Here is a 19,132-nt window from a genome sequence, read left to right on the forward strand (position 1 = left end):
TAACTCTTTCTCTCTCTTCTTCCTCTCTTTGGAGCAAGAGGTATGGGAGAGCATCTGTCATCTTGTCACTGGCCAACCCAGCCCAAACTGCAACAACATTCCAGATACAGAAAAAACAGAAACTAGATTTCTGAGCAGACTTTCTGTGCTGGGCTAGCATGCTTGGGAGGGTTGGGCAGTAGGCTTTGTGCAGCAACAGTCTGTGTAGGTATGATTGGGACTGTGGAGGTCTGTATTGCTCACTGACACCTAGTGTGGAGAAGTCAATCCTACCTCTAGAAGGTCTAATAGTCCTATGGTGGGATATTTCTTCTAGTCCTGACAGCAATATAGCTGCATTTGGTGTAGTAAGCCGTGCTGGTCCACGAGGTGGATGCTATGAACTAAATTCAGAAGTGATGACTAACATAGCAGCCTCATAGACCTCATAGCAGCCTTCCAATATCTGAAGGGAGCCTACAGGAGAGCCGGAGAGGGACTCTTTGTCAGGAAGTGTAGTGACAGGACAAGGGGTAATGGTTTTAAACTGGAAGAGGGGAGATTTAGATTAGATACTAGGAAGAAATTCTTTACTGTGAGGGTGGTGAAGCACTGGAACAGGTTGCCCAGGGAAGTTGTGGATGCCCCATCCCTGGAAGTGTTTAAGGCCAGGCTGGATGGGGCTTTGAGCAACCTGGTCTAGTGGAGGTGTCCCTGCCCATGGCAGGGGGGTTGGAACCCGATGATCTTTAAGGTCCCTTCCACCTCTAACCATTCTATGATTCTAACATGGGTCAAGCTAGTTTTGCGCTGTTCTAAGTCCTGATAGCTTGGTCCAGAGCTGGCTTGGTCACAGCTCGCTCAAGGATCTTTCTGTCTCTCTCCAGTGCAAGGTGGAAACTGCAACCGCTAAACTAGATGGTGGGGCACAGAGGCGACAGCTTCTGCCTCGTTCCGCTGGCGAATGCCTCAGATAAGAGCAGTGTCTTCCAAATGGTATAACACAATGATACCCAAGGAAAGGGAAAAAGGAAATGTAGAAGCAAAGCAAATGTGATTCCGATAAATGCTGTGCATGTTTCACTGGTGCTCCTAGAGTTGGTAATCTGACTTTTTGGGTGGCCCATAAGGGGTCTTTTGGATGGGTCTTTCTTGGCACCATTGTACTAATGTATTTGGCCAGTCTCAAAGGTGTTGATATATGAATATGATGGCATACAAGTATACAAATATGACTGGCTCAGATTTATTTTCATTGGCTTTGGGATTCTGCCACTGACTTCAGTGTAAGTCTAAACAGGCTGAGGCCTTTCAGAAATCATCTGGGCTTCATTATAACAGTAACAACAGTCATAATTGTGTGAAATGCCTTCTTGCAAAATACCCAAAAAGGCCTTTGGGCGCCCTCACAAAAATATAGAAAATGGAGATTATAAGAGGTCACATGCCTTGTCATATTGCCAGTTTAACACAATCCCAAACATGCCCTCACACCCGTGCACAACAAATCACAAAGTACCAAATTCTAAAGCAGGCCCAGATTAAAGACAGGGAATACACAAATGCTCACAATTATCTTCCTGAGCCTTTCCAAAAGAACAAATGAAAAACTAGCAGTAATTGTGCATCTATAATTTTTCTCTCATAAAAAAATCAATTTCACCAGAGATATTAATAGCTTCTTCAATCATTTTTCATCTACAGTTGATTACAGATAAAAAAAAAAAGGAAATAGACAATGAGGAGCACTGTGATCATAAATTAATTATTGCAAAGGAGTAGCTGTAACTCCTGAATTTAATTTTCCTGTGCACATTTTTAAAGTTAGGCTCACACATACATCAGTGCAAGAACTCAGGAAGAACAGATATTGAAAAAATGAAAATGATATTTGAAAGTTAAATCAACTTATTTAAAAGCTTGGCTCTTAGATTTCCAATGTGTTTCAAAGATTTTGAGTGCGTTTGTGCATGTGTATGCGAAAGACTTCACTGTCTTATAATTCAGCTTTTCTAAGCAAAGAATGTACCTCATTCGTGCCAAGGAGAGCAAGTTTGGAAATTCAACACTGGTTAATATTCTGAGTCAGTCAGGGAAATACACAAATTCTTGAATCTCTAAATTTCCATGTCATTATAGGTGTAGTCAGATATATATAACATGTTCAGACCCGAGGTGTGTGTTCAGTAACAGGTCTTCTTAATTATGAATGTGAAAGCTGAAACAGGAAATTTGTTTCAAATACAAATCAAAGGCTTTTCAATCATTTAGTCTTTTAGCTTATCATGTCACACTAGGAGCACGTCCCAACAACCTGGCAAATAAAACTGTTCTTACTGGACATATTCTTGCAATCATTGAATGAATTTGCTTTGTGCTGCCGCTGTTGTCCGTGAGTCTCTCTTTGAAGAAGAAGTAGATTTTGGCATCGTTGGGGTCAGTGCCGTCTGGGATAACATGAGCATCCACAAAAATAGGCTCTGAAATAAAACAAGATATCAAAAAGATGAAACTAAAAGATGTATCAGCATAAGAAATTAATGATTTGACAGTTACTGACTGCTTCAAGGAAATGCTATATAATACGTATAGAGGTACTGCTCTGGCAGGTTAAGCTATATGCTCTAACCTCATGTCTCTGTACACCAGATATCACCAGGTTAATGCCGCCTTGCTGTCAGCCTTAAGTTTCTGTATCCTCACATTTTATCACACAGATTTTTAAAAAAGCAATTAAGATGCAGAAGCAGTAGTATTAGAATACTGTAGAGATTCAAAGACTTGGAGGAAGAAGAGGGAAGAAACACTGTGTTATCAGGGGCACATAAGTAGAGACTTATTGAGGCAAAACATAAAAGTAAGCTGTTGAAAGACTTAATAAGAAAAGAACAAAAAAGGTACATAAATAAGATAGGAAAATAACTCATGGAACATGGAAAAGGAAAGTAGGGTACGCAAATGATTGAACATCATTTGAGTTCATATCAGAGGTTGATAAACATAACGAGCGTACATGCGAAACACCGCAAAGGAGCACTAGTGAGAGAGCAAAATAACTTATATCCTTAACAGCAAGCATATGATGGACAGTGGAGGAGTCCTCAGAAGACCACCTCCTTTGAAGGAAGAAGCGGACCTTCTTCCTGTGAGAAGGTTGTATCTTTTCAATAATCGTGCAAGATTGCTTGATCAGTTGAAATCCAGTACAAATCTTTAAACAATCTGATATGAAGGTTGGATCTCTGACAGAAAACTCACTTTAGACTGCAGCATTTTCTAGTCAGATGAGCCCATTTGCAATTAATATAACAAGTGTCATGACTCTGGCTCTAAAAGAACATGGAAATAAATTGTGCTTGTCAAGTACCTGTTCTGAGCTTATGTAACAGGCAGATTTTCCAGAAATTAGGCATTGTAATGGTTCTTTTCCCCTAATTCACTTTAGGGCGCACACTTCAGGGTGTGCAGGTAAGTGTAAGAATGTATAGCAAACAGAAGAAAAATGTAGAAAGCAGACATAGTTTCCTGTTCATAAGCAAAGTGAATTTATTCTGATTGCAATCCTGTGATTTCACCGTAGTCACAGACGCACAGGAACAACAAGAGTCACCCGAAAAATAATCAAGACAAAAACACAGTAGCTTAACTTCAACATAGCTGATGGCTTTTTTAAATTGGAACTGCTATGTCTATAACCTTTGATGTCTATCTCTGCTCAGAAGGTTGACCACCATTTAATTCAAAATAGTTTAATTGGAAGGAGTCTTCTCATCAGTAAAGTCAGGGAGAATCTTCACATTGATTTCAGTGTAGCCAAGAGTTAAATGTTTGCACTCAGGAATTAGTTTTCCTACTGTGGTTTGATAATCAATTTCTTACCACTGAAATAAATGGCAATAATTGTCACTGATAATGGGACTCCCTTCTGCACACATTTTGAATGCAATTGGTGAGTCTTCTGTAGTGAGGTGCATCAGCTTGAATTAATTAAAGTTGGTAATTCATTAGTAAAAACTTAAACACACTAAGACAATATCTGATGCATTAGAGGTGGACAAGGCACTTCTCTAGAAGTCAGATTGCCTGACCACTTGCCATTTGAAAGGTTTTCGTACAGTTTCCCTTGAACAGTTTGGTTCAGTCTTAATGCAAATTTGTCCATCAGGTGGGGTGGCTGAAGAGGTTGGCTCATGCAGTGAACCCTTTACATCTGTGCATTGTCTACAATGTATTTACACACATTTCTTCATGGTTTAACTTCATAAATTAAATACAGAGAAAAGCTCTTTAGAAGATAAGCTCTTTACTTTAAACACAACAAAGCAGAATCTCTGTGAAACCCATTAAAAGCTCTGGTAAAACAAAGGCATCTCACCGCTCAGCCACTTGGAGTTGTGCTGGTCAGTTCGCACTGCATTCCTCCTGGTCAGACTCCGAAAAATGGCTGCATCTGTCCCCATGAAATCAATATACATTCCTGAAAAAAGCTCTTCATCTGCAAAGAATTTAAATGGAGGGGAGAAAACAAATGCATTGTTATGACTTTTGGGAAATCCGTGTTTACTGATCTATTTCTATTTTAAACTCATCATCTCTTTATTTACACAGGAGTCTATACAGATAAATATTGGGTTCTGATTTTCAAAGACACAAGCTAGAATGGGTGAGAATCATCAGATTTTTTCTTAAAGACTTTAAGGAACTGTGTAATTAAATGCAATAGCAGAACTGCATGTGTAGTGAACCTTTCTTTGATAGGAAGTTCAGTTGCTCAACTTTCTCTGCTAAGGATCACAGAAAAATCAGGCTAGTGTTATCAAAAAGAATCACATTCAATTTTTTAAGTACATACTTCAGAAAGCTTTTTTTTTTTGTTGTTTGTTATGGGAGTAGACAAAATGACTGGGCTGAATTTATTGCTGGTGTAAGCTGGCACAACATCTATTGCAGTCAATGGATCCGTGCCAATTTTTGCCAACAGTACTGTCAAGGCTGCCTCAGGCAGCCTCAAGCTGACTTCAGTATTGCAGAGGCCAGACAATCATATTATTGAACTTTACGCAGAGTAATGCAGAGCAACAACTGTCCCCTTTTATGTTCTTGCTTCTAAGTATAGGGTCATTATGCTTGAACAGAATTAGACACGCAACTCTTACATTAACAGAACTATCAACTTCTGCTCCCTGTGCAGGGCTGAAAACTCAGTCCATCAGTCAGGATGTGTATCTGTGTTTGTGTGAGTCCATGTGTGTGCATAAATATACATATACATAATTATAATTACATATACTATCATTTTCTACTCTGTGAATAACCAAGCAATTTCCACTGACTAATGACAATGAAACCCCAGAGTAGAAAACAGTAGCTAAAATAAACTCTAACTCTCAGAGTGGGAGTGGTGGCTGAATACATTCCAGTACAGCTGGGTCCTTTGATTGATGTTTTTGTCTGAATTCCTGGACTACCCAGAGAGTGTGGTCAAGCTGGCAAGAGTCACAGGTTCAGAAGTGCTTGAGGCTATTTTTATGCTCTGTGTGTGTGTGTGTGTGTGTGTGCATCAATATGGAAGACAATTGGCTTATGAGAGAATTAAAACTCTGGAGATTTTGTTTGTCTGCTGCTGGCTAGAGCCTGAACTGAACCCCTGCAGAGCAGCCATTCTGCTCTCATGTCTCCCAGTGATGACAAGATTCATACACAGGGGATTTAAACAATGCATTTGCAGCATGTTTGTGAAGCATTTACTTCCTGAGCATGTCTTGACAGAATGATGTTAGATCTATGCTGATTTATAATTGATTTTGTAGATGTATGTACATATATGTATATACATATATGTATACGTATCAATGCCTCAATCCATCAGAGCTTTATTCTTATTATGAAACAAATTGGTTCAAAGAGATCAGGCTTATGGTTCTCACTAAATGTCATATACAATCCTGTGCATATACACGTATGCACAGACTTAACAATAGCACTGCACTACGCAATTTTAATCCTATTACATATTAGTGCCGTTAGTTATGTTATAAGCATTCCTAGCGTCTACTTGCTAATCACGTATCAGATGATATCCGTGAGCTCCACTTCCTTTTGGTTAAATTCTTAAATTCCACACAGCACTTGGTCTGCGCAGCACAACTACTTCACACTACTTCTCTTTGTTGTAGGAGGAATTGCTGAATTGATGAGTTATGTCTGCTTGTATAAATATCTCAGAGTCTTGGTGGGGAGAGAGACATGCATCCTGCACATTAGTTATGCCAAGTTTCTTCAAAGGACATTTTTTACTGCTTTGATGCAAAAGTGTCTTTTTACAATGGCAAATTGTACCAAGTTCAAATTTGTTTTTATAGCATCACTTTCCTCTGAAGGGTGAATCAGCTTTCCTGCTGTATTCTAGGCTGGTGATGCCCAAAATTGCCAAGAAATTACAGCTATATTTAAAAATGGTTCTTTTGTTGTGGAACAGTTACCCGGCCTGGCAGTATTTCCTATCTTATGAAGCAAGAGGAAGGAATTCCTCCTGCAGAGGAATGCTCAAAAGAGAGTCCAGTTCATGGGCTTAGTCCTCGCATTTTAACTCCAGCTGTAATTTACAAAATCTTCCCTTTTCTGCCATGGATATTGAGGCTAAATTCATTCAAGCTTACATGTTTTTGAAGTGACTGGACTTTGTAGTAACAGGGAGAAAGTATAAAACTCAATCTGTGGTACTCTTTTGAAAAAGAATGTGATCTTTGTGGAATAATTTAAACTTTGTAGATGAATTATGTCATGAAAGGTAAGTCAAACAGTAGGGAAGGTCTCTTCAGTCACATAACTGAGAGATCAAGGACGATAACATAAAGTCTACTAAGATGAACAAAGCTGCCATAGATCTATTGTAGAAAAAAATGAGCTTACTGTATACACAGTAATTCAGAAACAATGTACTTTAATGATGTTTCATAAAATCCAGAAGGAACAAGGAAAGGAACCTATTTTTTAATGACAGTTGATTCACTTAATAATGCCAGATCAGCAATGAATAGCAGTGGATTAATCCATACCCGACTTTGAACAAACATTTTCTTTACACAGTGAGTGTCTGTAAACACTGACCATAGATCACTGATGAGATAAAGATACAAGTGTAGCCAAAGATCGGAGAGGTATCTAGGTAGCATTTGCCTGTCTTCTAAAGGTGGGTCAGTTCATACCTCTGTAATGAAATTGCTTGTCCTTTGCACTAAGTATATTTGCAATGAGGAATCAAAAACCCAGAAGTTAATTTATATTTTGAACAGACCATGTAGACTATATGACTTCCCTTAAGCTCCATGAGACTCAAACTTTAAAGGAAATATGTGGCACAATTTGTAATTTTCAGTGGAAGCTGAATGGCAGAAACACTGTACATTGTTTCCGTGTAAACCTTGGGTGAAATACACAGTCCCTGTGTACACTAAGTTTTATTTGCTAAGAAAGCCTGAAAAATCTGTGCAACTGCCGTTCCCTTCATAGCAAAAAATATAGCAAGGAGTAGGCACATGTTGAAAAATCAAGGCTTTGGCACCAGAAGCCTGTGAACATGCTGCGAATGTGAAAGGTCAGGTTACACTGGGTATATATAACATGTCTGCTGGTCAAAAAAAAAAAAAAAAAAGAGTTTCTTTTACTGATGACTTAGGTTGCACAAAGCATATGCCCCCTTTGAGTTTTCAGTTGTGTGAAATAGGCACTGCAGTATATTTGAAGTCTGTCAGTTGTATCACTTTCTGGCCTTTCAAGTGGAAGAAAATTGCAAAATTGGGTATAAAGCCAATTGAAGAATGAAGAGTCATGCAATAGCTGGTGGGCTCTACAGCAGAGATGACACCAAAAATGACATTCAAAGTAACTAAATTCTTCAGGCTTTCTTTCCCCAGCTACTCTGAGATTTTACAAATAATTAAATGAGACACAAGTGCTGTCTAGGATGAACAAGGTCAGAAACTGTTCAAACATAAAATGCTAGACAGGGTAGTGCAAAGTTGAAACTAACCCTGGGAAAAAATGTGTGAGCTGGAAAAGGGACAATCTTTTGTTTTCTGTTTCTCTCTCTGCTTCAACAGCTTGTTTCTGCATTTCATTTGTACACACACCTTTAGCTTCATGTAAACCTTGAAACAAGGATGGACCCAATCCTTGTGCCCATCAGCCAGACACAGGGTACTGCTCTTTGGAGGCTGAATCCTGTGTCCAGATCGTTTCAGGCATCCCGTCAATCCACATCATGCATGATCATATGGGTTTAGGCCTCACCAACTTGGAGAATTTTTACTTACTGATCATAACAGACACTGTGTTCACATTCGGGTTGAAAGAACAGCGTCCCTTTCCTGATTCGCACTTGGAGTCAATCTTGAAGATTTGTTCCTGCAATGTAGATTTGTGTGTCACTTCTCATTTCAGAAACCATCAGACATAAAGTGATTTTTATGCTTGGCTGTTTCCAGCATTAAGAATGCTCTGCACTGTTGGGCACTTTTGCTGTACTATCAGCAGTTTAGCTTTCCTATTCGGAATTTCATCATCTTTTTAGACAACTTTTTCATTGGTACTCGGTTATTTTCAAGACTCTTGTTATAAATTCAAGACTGAAACAAAGAATTTTTCCCTCTAGCTCAGTTATGCTTTGGAGAGGTTGACTGATCTCTGTAATAACATCTGTGGAGATTACTTCTGTGTTTTTGAAGTTATTTATTATTTATTTGCTGAATACATGGTGATCGTTATACTAGTCTAGGACATTATAATAAAGCTACTAGAACAATAATATACATTAAATAAAAATCTCTCATTACAACTGTCATTTGGTGATAGTATAAATCATTTGCTCTTTACTGAGCTACCAGATCTCCAAAAATCCCCTAAGTCATACTTATTTTCTTCAATACCCTCTCTTGGATTATGTGTAGAGCTCCAACTCCACAGTGATGATTTATCAATATCTCTTGCCATAGCCTGAAATCTCTTGGAAATTTTTTGCTGTTTAGGAATCTTGGTATGGGGATTTGTTTATATTCTACGTGATTTATAAAGAAGAAACATATTCGGCAAAGTACAAGCAACCTTGGCTACAGCTTGAAATACAGTCTGAATATCTTTAGAAAATTTGCCCATCTTGGTGCACCTTTTCACTTCTTGGTTCCCAGGAATACTGATGGGCACAGTTTGCTGAGCAAGAAGGGATTTGGGTCCAAGTCTGTTCCTTAAAACTGCAATCAGTAATGGCAGAGACATTGATCCATAGCACAGTGACTTGCATACCATTCTATACCAACCAAGCAATTGTTCCTAGCCTCCTATAGCAAACTTCTAATCTTCAATAAAAAGCCAAAGACAATTACAAGGATAAAATCACTTAAAACATTTCTGTTTCAACAGAAAAAGGTAGCTGACAAAAATTCAAAACAGTGGCTTCTGTGATGTATATGCCAGTGTATTATTCAACTAAGGGCAGCAACTCTATATATTCCCTTTAACAACTAATGTTAATCACAGGGGAATGGGGTTGCCACACAGCTCACTGAGCAGCCATTTGGTGACAGAAAAATGGAGACTCACCAACCTGAAATGCTCAGCTACAGCAGGAAGTTTTCATATCCATTATCCCCTGTCTCTTTTCCCCCTCTTCTGTTTTGCCTAATCTAATCACAGAGATCTTATCTATTGTTTCAGTAATAAGCTCTCTAAACAATGTTAAAACATAAGTATGAAGTTTCTGACGTGATCTTGGGGGTTTTTTTGGTTGTTGTTTTACTTCTAGATTTATATGCAACTTGATGTTAATCCATATTTGCTATATTATACCACTATTTACCAATTCAAAAAGGCCCATTACTGCACTATTAAACTACCTCCAGGATTACACTTGATTTTCATATATATTAAACTACTTTTTGGTCTATAATTAATTCACATAGTGATTACATTTCCTTCTGTTTGCATTTGCTTTGACATTAGAATATATTTGGGTGGCTAAGAGAGTCATTACCAAAGACCAAAATATCAAGTGTGCCAAGCAAGAAGATTAATTATTTTTTAGCCTCTGTTTCAGGGAAAGGGCAACATTCTGCCTCATCAATGAAACCACCTTTTTTCATGAGATTATGTGGAATTCTAGAGACAAAAGAGAAAAACAGGCCCAGTTCTTGTGATTGTTGGATATGACTCTTACTGTCAAGCTTTGTAGCTTCTAGAGAAAAACAGATGTGCTTTCTAAAATATCCATTTTGCACGTGCAAAACCAGCCTTCTGTGCATGGAAAACTGTACTAAATTAAAGGTGAAATGATAAAAGCAGAGAAAAAAATGAGTTCTCACTAGTCCCATCAGCACTATGTAGTTCCTCATTCTGCTCTATTAATTAGTCATGCACTGATATATGCAATGAGTTCAGAAGGAAATGCTTGGTTTTAAACTGTTATGCTATTGTTGGCCTGCACAGTAATGGCTTTGAGCACGCGAAGCCTACAGTCAAGTGTCTGACTGACTCCAGACGTCTGAAAAAGCAGTTTATTTAATCAATTTATCATAGGCATGTAGCTATACAGACAGGCTAAGTGAAGCCAGTTCTGTTCTTCCGAGACATGTATCTTTATTTTTAACTTAAGAAATTTAACATCTTGCATCGTCTGGAGGTGTCATTTCCTTCCCCCCCACTCTCATTTATAAAAAACCTAAAATAATGAGATTCAGAGTTCTGTGGCCTACAGTACCACTACTTAAGCTGATAAAGGAATATAACATTAATTAGAGACAAATGAGATCACTTTCCATGTTTTAAGTAATTTGTCGTGAAATAGGATAATGCTGAGAAAATCTGACCTCAGTTTCAAAACACATCAAAATAAGTTAATGCATACTTGTTAACCAGAAGGATGGATTTACTTATTCAGTTCTACAAGCTTGTGCTTTTAAATCCAGACCTATAAACCTCTACTTTTAGATAATTTTAGGACAGAGGGTGCGGTGATTCAGACTATGTACTCTGTTAAGGAGTTTGGAGCCAGGCAGGGATCTACCAAAAGTCACTGAGATCATCCCATGCAAACCTACCTGGAGAAACAATGATTTATCACCTCCCTGGCAACCTCTGCAGTAGTCTTGGGTCTTGGCCAGAATTCCCATCCCACTCCCAATGAACTCAGTGATGAATTTCCCAGTGTCTTCCCTAGGAGCCAGCCCAGCTTTTAAAGCTGCCCTCACATGGCAAGACTCCAGGTAGCACTCTCTGATCTTCCTTCCCAACACATCTGCTTCCACATTGTACAGGAAAATATACTGCACACCCCTGTGCCTGCAGACATGAATCTGACCCAAAAGCTACTGAGGTGCTGGGTCTCGGTTAAGTGCTTTTCTTTCTCCTTCTGGTTGCTTAATTTATTGCCTATTACATTTGCACATAAACAAACATTTCACTTTCAAATCAGGAAACTTGGACAATATACCTATGAAACATCTGGTACTTTGTATATTGAAAATACACAGTGAAACTGAATATAGAAAAACTGGAGACCTATCTGGAGAAAATAAGATTTACGCCCTGGAAGATCTCACAGTGATGAGAAAACTTCTCGGCTTCATCTCGGCAGAATCTAACGGGGCAAAACTTGTGCAGCAGATGAAAGTTTCCTGTACTGGGATTGCATCTAGTGGGTATTAAGCTGAAGCCCAACAAACCTTCACATACCTGAACAGTTAGCCCACTTAAAGGCTTCTCCCAGGAATCAGTAACACATGGAAGTTATAAAAAGCGGACTGCATATTTTACTTTTTATCTAACTGGCTACTTCCTTTCAAGTATTTCTTGGCAATTTTTCCAACAAATAGTAGGAATGAATTCACCAGACAATGTCAAATAACAAGTAGTATCGAATGTAGCCCAGCATTTGGTAAGACTAGAATTTTGGACAACGATCATATTTGAGGCATGGCTTTTGATCATGGCTTTGCTTCTAGCTAGTAACAGGTCAGAAAACTATGTATCTTTGTTCTTTTTCTATTTAACATGGGTGAAGGAAGGCTTACCTCGGACCTGCGGCCTCTGTTGACGTACACGCACACGGGGCTGAAGGCGCCGCTGCCGCAGACGTATAGGTGTGTGCGATTGTACGACTGTATCACACGCACGAAATTACCACAGCCGTGCTGCAGGGAATACAGAAAAGAATAATTTCACATTGGTAAATGTTATTAGATGATGGGAACTCTAGGGAATAAGCACGGTTTATAAATTTTAACGTATCATGAAAACAGCTACTGAATTTGGTAGTCTCTGGATTTGAACAGCTGTAGACTTCTGTTTTCTTTTCATGCCATTTTGCCTAGTCTGGGAACTGGGCACTATAGAGGAGTTATAGAGGAGTGCATGTGACTTTCTTATTTCCACACAGCAATCTAATTTTCATCCACAGACTTCTCTGTACCTTGCATGGGAAAAAGCAGGGTCTGCAAGAAAATAAGAAGTAACCTTACGAAATTTCCTTAAGGACACTTCCAAAACAGTCTCTTTTTTTTCCCCCCTAATTTTTTCATCATAGCTGCAGGTAATCAAAAAAGAAAAGCAATGCCAAATCTCAGATTCCATTATTTTTATAAACAATTTATTTCCAAAACTTTAAAACTCTGAACAACACAAAGGAAGTTTGCAGTGAATTGTTGCTTCATATTGAAGATCAACATCAACATCTTCAGATCAGCATGAAAACTAAACCAGAATATTAAGGGCAACAGTTTCACACCACTGGATTTGCAGTTTTCTACTTCCAGCATACTTCTCTTGCTCTTTCCTTTTTTGACTATGATCAACTGTTAAGGTACTTTAGGTTGAAAATAGAAGTTTTTCTGAATATTATTTCTTATTGAGATCACAGGACTGCCTTCATATTCAATCATCCAAACCTTCACCAAAGACAGTGAGAATTGCATGTGTTCTGGTAGCACAGGATTGGAAACTGTCATCAGTCATCTTCATGAAAATCAGTATAGTTAACCCTTGTTCAGCAGACTGCAGTTTATTTATATTTAAAGGCATTCATATTTTTTGTTCAGCAGGAGTTGGTACTGTACTACAACATCTGAAAACTGGTGCATAGCTGTAGGTAGTTCAGAGTTCACAGGAATTTCTCTAGAGGGAACACTGTATGTCCTCAGTTAAGCGTTAGCTACATCAGAATAATCCTTTAACCCAGTCAAAATATACTGTTTTTCTAAAGCTGAGGGCTGTTCCTAAATGTTTCCATTTTCTTATATCCAGCTATCTTAGTTTGGCTCAAAGATGGCTTCAGTAATGTCTTGCTATCAAAATTATATTTTTCTCAGCAGTATTACCAATCGGCATTGCGGTTGTGGAAAGCGAAGAAGGATGTGTGAAGATATACCACTAGCTTATATATGCCAGAGTGTAAACTGGTGCTTTCTTTTCTTGCTGTTTGCAGAATACATTCCTGGAAGACTCCTAGGTAAAGGATTACATGCTGAGAAATCTCAGAATGAAAGTCTCCAGGGATCAGAAGCAGGAAACAATGTCTCGCTACTCTGTTTCAGTACCATGCCACCTGCTTTCCAAAGTGTCTATGGCAAGAACACGGGGTGGTTGGATGAATAACTCTTTTTCTTTAAGGACAGCCTTCTGGGGTAACCATCTGACATGTCTCTTCGCTCATGATTTACAGACAAGTAACACAAGTTGGCTCAATACCAACATTCTCATATTTTAATGCTGTCCATCAGGAAGCCCATTTGATGATCTTCTCTGAACCTCTGCCCATCTCCTTGGTGTTGAACCACTGAACTCCATTTGCAATTTGCTACATGATTAATCTGGGTACTATACTGTGACACCACAACCCAATGAAGCAAAAAATTGTTATTTCATAATATATTCTGTAAGATTGCCATTGAAGAGCACCTATGCTTCAGTTTATTTCCCCTTCTTTGATATTGAAGTACTTTCTGCTTTTAAATCAGTCAAGTCTGAGGTGACATGAAATAGTTGTCTTTAGGATGGATGTTTGTCAAAGGTGGTGGCTAAGCTTTATATATTAGTATATTATATTACTGGCACTGATCCTGGAGCTGATACCAACACTGACTCAATAACAGTGTCTGGGGAGCTGCCGTACTGTAGCCATCTATGCCATAGGATCTCACCACAGTAAATGTAGAGAAATAGATATCATACTAGTGTAAGCATTCAAGATAGCCAGGTGAACATACTATTTAGAAGTGACAGTTTTCTTTTCAGTAATGGAAAAAGGCAGCCAAAGATGATGAATTCAGGCACCAATGTTTGTCTAACCATAGGGCAAACTAACTCTCCCTGAATCTCCTTGGAAAAGAATTCGCTGTTTGTGTAAAGTACTTTACTGGCTACTCCAAGACTATCTGTTCCTCTTTTATCTTGTGATATTCACCATTCTCTAATAGGCCAAATGTTTTATCATGCATTCACTTCCCCCCACTTACTTATGTATGTATGTATTTGTTTATTTATTTAATGTGACAAATTCTAATTAATTTGAAACTCTTAATTCTTCTCAATTCATTCTGTACTTTTTTGAATTATCAACAGCAATGAAACTCACAGGAATGCTATTAAAATAGAACTATCAATTTTAAGTTGCAAACAGTGATTTAGCATTGGGTTCTCTTTTTCTCATTATTTCAGTGAGCTTTCAATAAGACACATCATTGATTTTAGTGGGAGAAGCAGCTGCTCTTCAGCAGCTTTTTTTTTCCTCTTAAACTACTGAAGACAAATACTAAGAAACTTAACGTAAACTTCTATTTTTGGAACTTAATTTTTCTTCTGCAATGCAGAGCTGGGATTAAAAAAATCAGTTAAACTTGATGCACATGGACATTTTAAATTAACTACATTGCAGGATATTAGCTGTACCCACAATGAAATTGTAAAAACAGAGGTTCTATCCAGAAATCTGTCCACCAATGCAGCAACATTTAGGTACTTTAATATGATTAAAATCTAGGAAAGTCTCACCACTAAATATATAACATTAAAAGTTCCCTGGAGAGTCCAGTATTTAGTAGTTTCTTAGGGTTTTTTCCCAGAGGATCACATATTTTGTATACTGTTCTCTGCTTAGTGTATCATCTGTATTTTTCCTATTTTTGCCCCAGAAAAGTGTCATCATATGTTGAAAACATGGCTGACTAACTAACTTTTTCATTCCAAAGAAAAGATCATTCCTTAACCAATCTATCACATGTTGCTGATGCAGTTGATATAATCAGTAACTGGTTCAACATTAATCACCATTAATAAAGCTATATGTTTGATTTTCACATTTAGTGCAACAGGTCACTATTTATAGAATTTACTGCACACAGTAACCAGAACAATGTAAAGAGGTGTAGAAAAATAGGACATTCAACGGGAAAAATAATTGTTTTTCACTACCATAGCTATCAGGAAAGAAAGCAGATAAGCTGCCATACCAAACATAATTGATTCATAAAAAAATCATTCTATTGCTCTGCAGAAATATACTGATCTACTCTCCGCAGTTTTGAAAAAGCAATATTACAGCAACATTCCAGTAGACCAACCTTCTGTCTTCCTTACATTCATCAGCATTTGCAATAGATTTTCAAAATAAAGCCCCCACATATTTTTCTTACAAAATGGACTCAGGTAAATTATTGTAACTTTGCAATAACTGAACTTCATGCAATATGTAGGCTTAGTTAACAGTACAAAATGTGTGGATAAAATAAATAGAAATATTAAGCATGATACAGAGACCTTTGAAAGAAATAACAGTTTTTTATACTAAATTCAGTGGATGTTTGCATTAATCCTATTGTTTATGAAATTAAAAGCTATATTTATATACACGTCCTTACATCCTTCAATCACTTAATTAGTTATGATCCTAGATACACGCTGAGGACTCTGTTCCAAAAAATGATTATACCTAATGTGAAGGCTTCCAATTTCCATAATTTTTTGATCAAAACAAAATATTAGCAAAACTTCATTTTTTTTTTCTTATAAATTTAGTAGTGAGAAATTGCAATTTTCTAGCTCAGGTTAGATTCTGAATTCTAATACTAAAATATCAGTTGGAAAACAGCTATATCTAAAAAACTGCGATAAAGACCTTTATGTGCTGCTGAACTGGTAAAAAGTCAAAAGGGAACTGAATAGAATTGGAATGTTCTGCCTTTTTTTCTTTACAGTTCAGCTGTCTTCTGTGAATAAAATTTAGGCATATGCAGACTGTAAGTTCAAATTACTTTGGGAAGATAACGATGCTAATACACAACTTTGCCAAAGACAGAATCTGCTGTATTGTACCACTCACTGGGTCTTTTGAAATAGCTCATTTCTATCTATTATCTATAAAGACAGCATTGAAAACTATAATCTAATTTCGGTCCTTTGGAACCCTGTCTGCATTTAGATGGGGGAATAATCAGCTGTGGTGCAAAATGACTCAACATAACTGCTCCATGGTCTGTGTTTCCCCTGATCCAGAGATAATTTTTACCTCTTTCTAGTAAAGCATACTGGTTTCCAGACATTTATTTGGGCATTGTTTTGTGGAAATAATGTAAAGAGGTGTTTGGGGTTTTCCTGCATCTCGGGTCTTCAGGCTGTAGACAGCGGTTACCACCTGCCTGTAGAGCGTTCCTGGGGCGAGTAGACACACAGAGCACTGCCCTACACTGAACAGACTGTTTGGCATCATCCCTGGGACATATCTGGAAAAGCACTATTACCTAGTTTGACTAGTTACAAGAAAAAAAGGCAAGGAAGTGGACAATGCATATCTTTTTCCATATGTCAAAGTCCGAAGGTATATTCTATTTACATAGCTTGTCTTTTTTTTTTTTCCGTAATTTCACTTTATCATTTGGCCTGCGTAGCATTTAAAAAGCAAAACAAACACTTCTTTCATTTTGTTTTTGGCTGTACTCAAGGTGCTCTTACTTTATTGCCAAGTACGTAATGTGTGTATGTGTGTGCATGTGGATTATAACTTACAGTAGGATCTTTGCCAGCCATTTTGCACTCTTCAACCTTGTTTGCTGATGCTGGCCAGAAAATCTGTAAGGAGAGAAATCTCTTTTAAGTAACATATTTATTACATAATTTATTTTTTAACGACAACCAAAAAGCATTTCACTGCCTAACTTACACTAATAAGTTAATATTTTTTATCTTTTACACCTTTATTATAACACAAAAAAGGATTTTCATTGATAAATGAAAACAGCTCTCTGTCTAGCATGCAGTAAACCTAATAAAGGCCAGGTCTTTGGCTAATATAAATTAATTATATTAAATATTTTAAGACAAGTTTATAAATTTATTTAAACTTCTTTCTTCTAATTAAGAGATATTTTCATTATTTTTGTCTAAATTACTGTCCATCTTTACTTAATTTGCTTCTACTGTGCTTCTAGCAATTGTTCACAGTAGAAACCAGAAGACTAAAATATTCAAAGAAAGTTTCTTGTAAAATTTTTTTGGTTTTAACAGCAAGGTTTTGGATATCTTATGATAAAACCTACTTAAAATCTTAAGATTTCAGGCTGATTTCTTGATTTCTTTCCAAGATACCTTGCAGTACAGTTTTCTGACAAACGTTTCAATGTCTGAATGTTTATCTGATCTAAACTCAAACTCTAAAGTTATTGAGCATCTTCCATTATTTATTTTGATTTTGAACTAGAAAGGACATCAATTAGAAATCTCTCCCTAGAAAGTTAGTAGGTGACAGAACCTGATAACATTTAACCTCAAGATAGCATAAATAATAGCACTAAAAGATCTCTGTGTGTATATACATACATACACATATAAGCAGAGATTTGTAGCTATGTATGCATACGTTTATAGGGCTTCCATAGAGGCATAAGGTTAGCAAGGTGAATCTGTTATAAAAATAAAAATAAATAAACAAATGAAAGAATGTGTGGAATTCTGAGCTTTATATTGGGTGATCACATTCACTGCCTGAAAATATCGTGTGTTTTTGCTTTTCGTTTTTTTTTTTAATTTTTATTTTTCTAGGCTGAAGTAGACTGTTGAAGCACCTCACAGCTTTATACTGCAGAATATGTTTCATGCAGCAGAGGCCTTCCTATCTAACCACGCTCTGCACAGAATAAAACCCCACCTGCCAAGGGAAGGCTGGAGCGCGCCGGGCAGGAGCACAGCAGCTCCCAGTCACCAGTGGCCGGATCACTGGAGAGATGGGAATTAGCAGAAAGCTCACACAAGCTATTTCAGAGCAGACAAGGCGACCCCCTTTCAGAGGAAGATTTCAGTACCATTAGGACGCGTTCACGCCACCACATGAGAGGCATTTAATTTAAACGTGTAAGTTAGAGTTAGCCTCCCCGGACTCCCTGCACAATCAATTCAGGTAGACAGGCATATCCAGAGGGTGATTCAGAGCAAAGCCTAATTTAACTGTGCTTAATCACCCTCCAGCGGGGCCTCTCCCTCTCTCCTGACACATTAAAAGCTTTGCCTCTTAAGGCAGGCATTTAACTTTGCTGCTGCAAGCTGGGTATCTCTGCCCCTCCATACTCCTGCGATACAGGAATAAAGCCTATAGATTAAAGGATCAGATGAATTTGGTAGAACAAGGCCTTTTACGGTACACTTTAAGGTAGTGTTGTAGCTGTGATAATCTAAAGATAGGCAAGGCAAAGTCTGTAGAGAGGTAATATCTTAACAGTCAGGCTTCTGGGCACGCAAGTACTTTTGCAGGCCACCTATTTTAAAAGCAGAGAAGCTGGATTTGAACTGGCTCTGGACGTAGGAGAGAGGAATCTGTGAAAGTGGTTTAAACATTTGATAATTTGATTATTTTCATATACAGGCTGCCTACTACAGTTTGGGGTTGTGGAACACAAAGAGTCCTTTGAAAATGGCATCTCGGTAAGTGAGAGAAAAAGCCAGAAAAGCGGTGGGGTCAAGAGGGAGATGAGGGTCATAGTGTCCAAAAACCCCAAACAGAAGGTGTCCCAACTACCCAACTGAAGGATGAACGCTGACGCAGACATAACAAAAGATTGGAAAATAGTTCCACGATTAGGCTTTGGAGTACAAAACAAAAATATAGCTGAAGGTTAAAAGC

General features: G+C 37.8%; 1 protein-coding gene across 1 annotated transcript in view; it reads right to left on the reverse strand.

Moving 5' to 3' along the window:
• Positions 1 to 19,132, reverse strand: part of SEMA3C (semaphorin 3C) — a 121,400-nt gene that overhangs the window by 36,363 nt on the left and 65,905 nt on the right. Inside the window, exons 3-7 of the mRNA XM_074168980.1 lie at positions 17,026 to 17,088; positions 12,042 to 12,161; positions 8,295 to 8,385; positions 4,355 to 4,474; positions 2,317 to 2,459 (exon numbers count right to left, since the gene is read on the reverse strand). Of these exons, the coding sequence (XP_074025081.1) occupies positions 2,317 to 2,459; positions 4,355 to 4,474; positions 8,295 to 8,385; positions 12,042 to 12,161; positions 17,026 to 17,088 (537 nt within the window). The remainder of the gene's footprint in view (positions 1 to 2,316; positions 2,460 to 4,354; positions 4,475 to 8,294; positions 8,386 to 12,041; positions 12,162 to 17,025; positions 17,089 to 19,132) is intronic.

This window comes from Numenius arquata, chromosome 2, assembly GCF_964106895.1.
Source record: "Numenius arquata chromosome 2, bNumArq3.hap1.1, whole genome shotgun sequence".
Lineage (NCBI taxonomy): Eukaryota > Metazoa > Chordata > Aves > Charadriiformes > Scolopacidae > Numenius > Numenius arquata.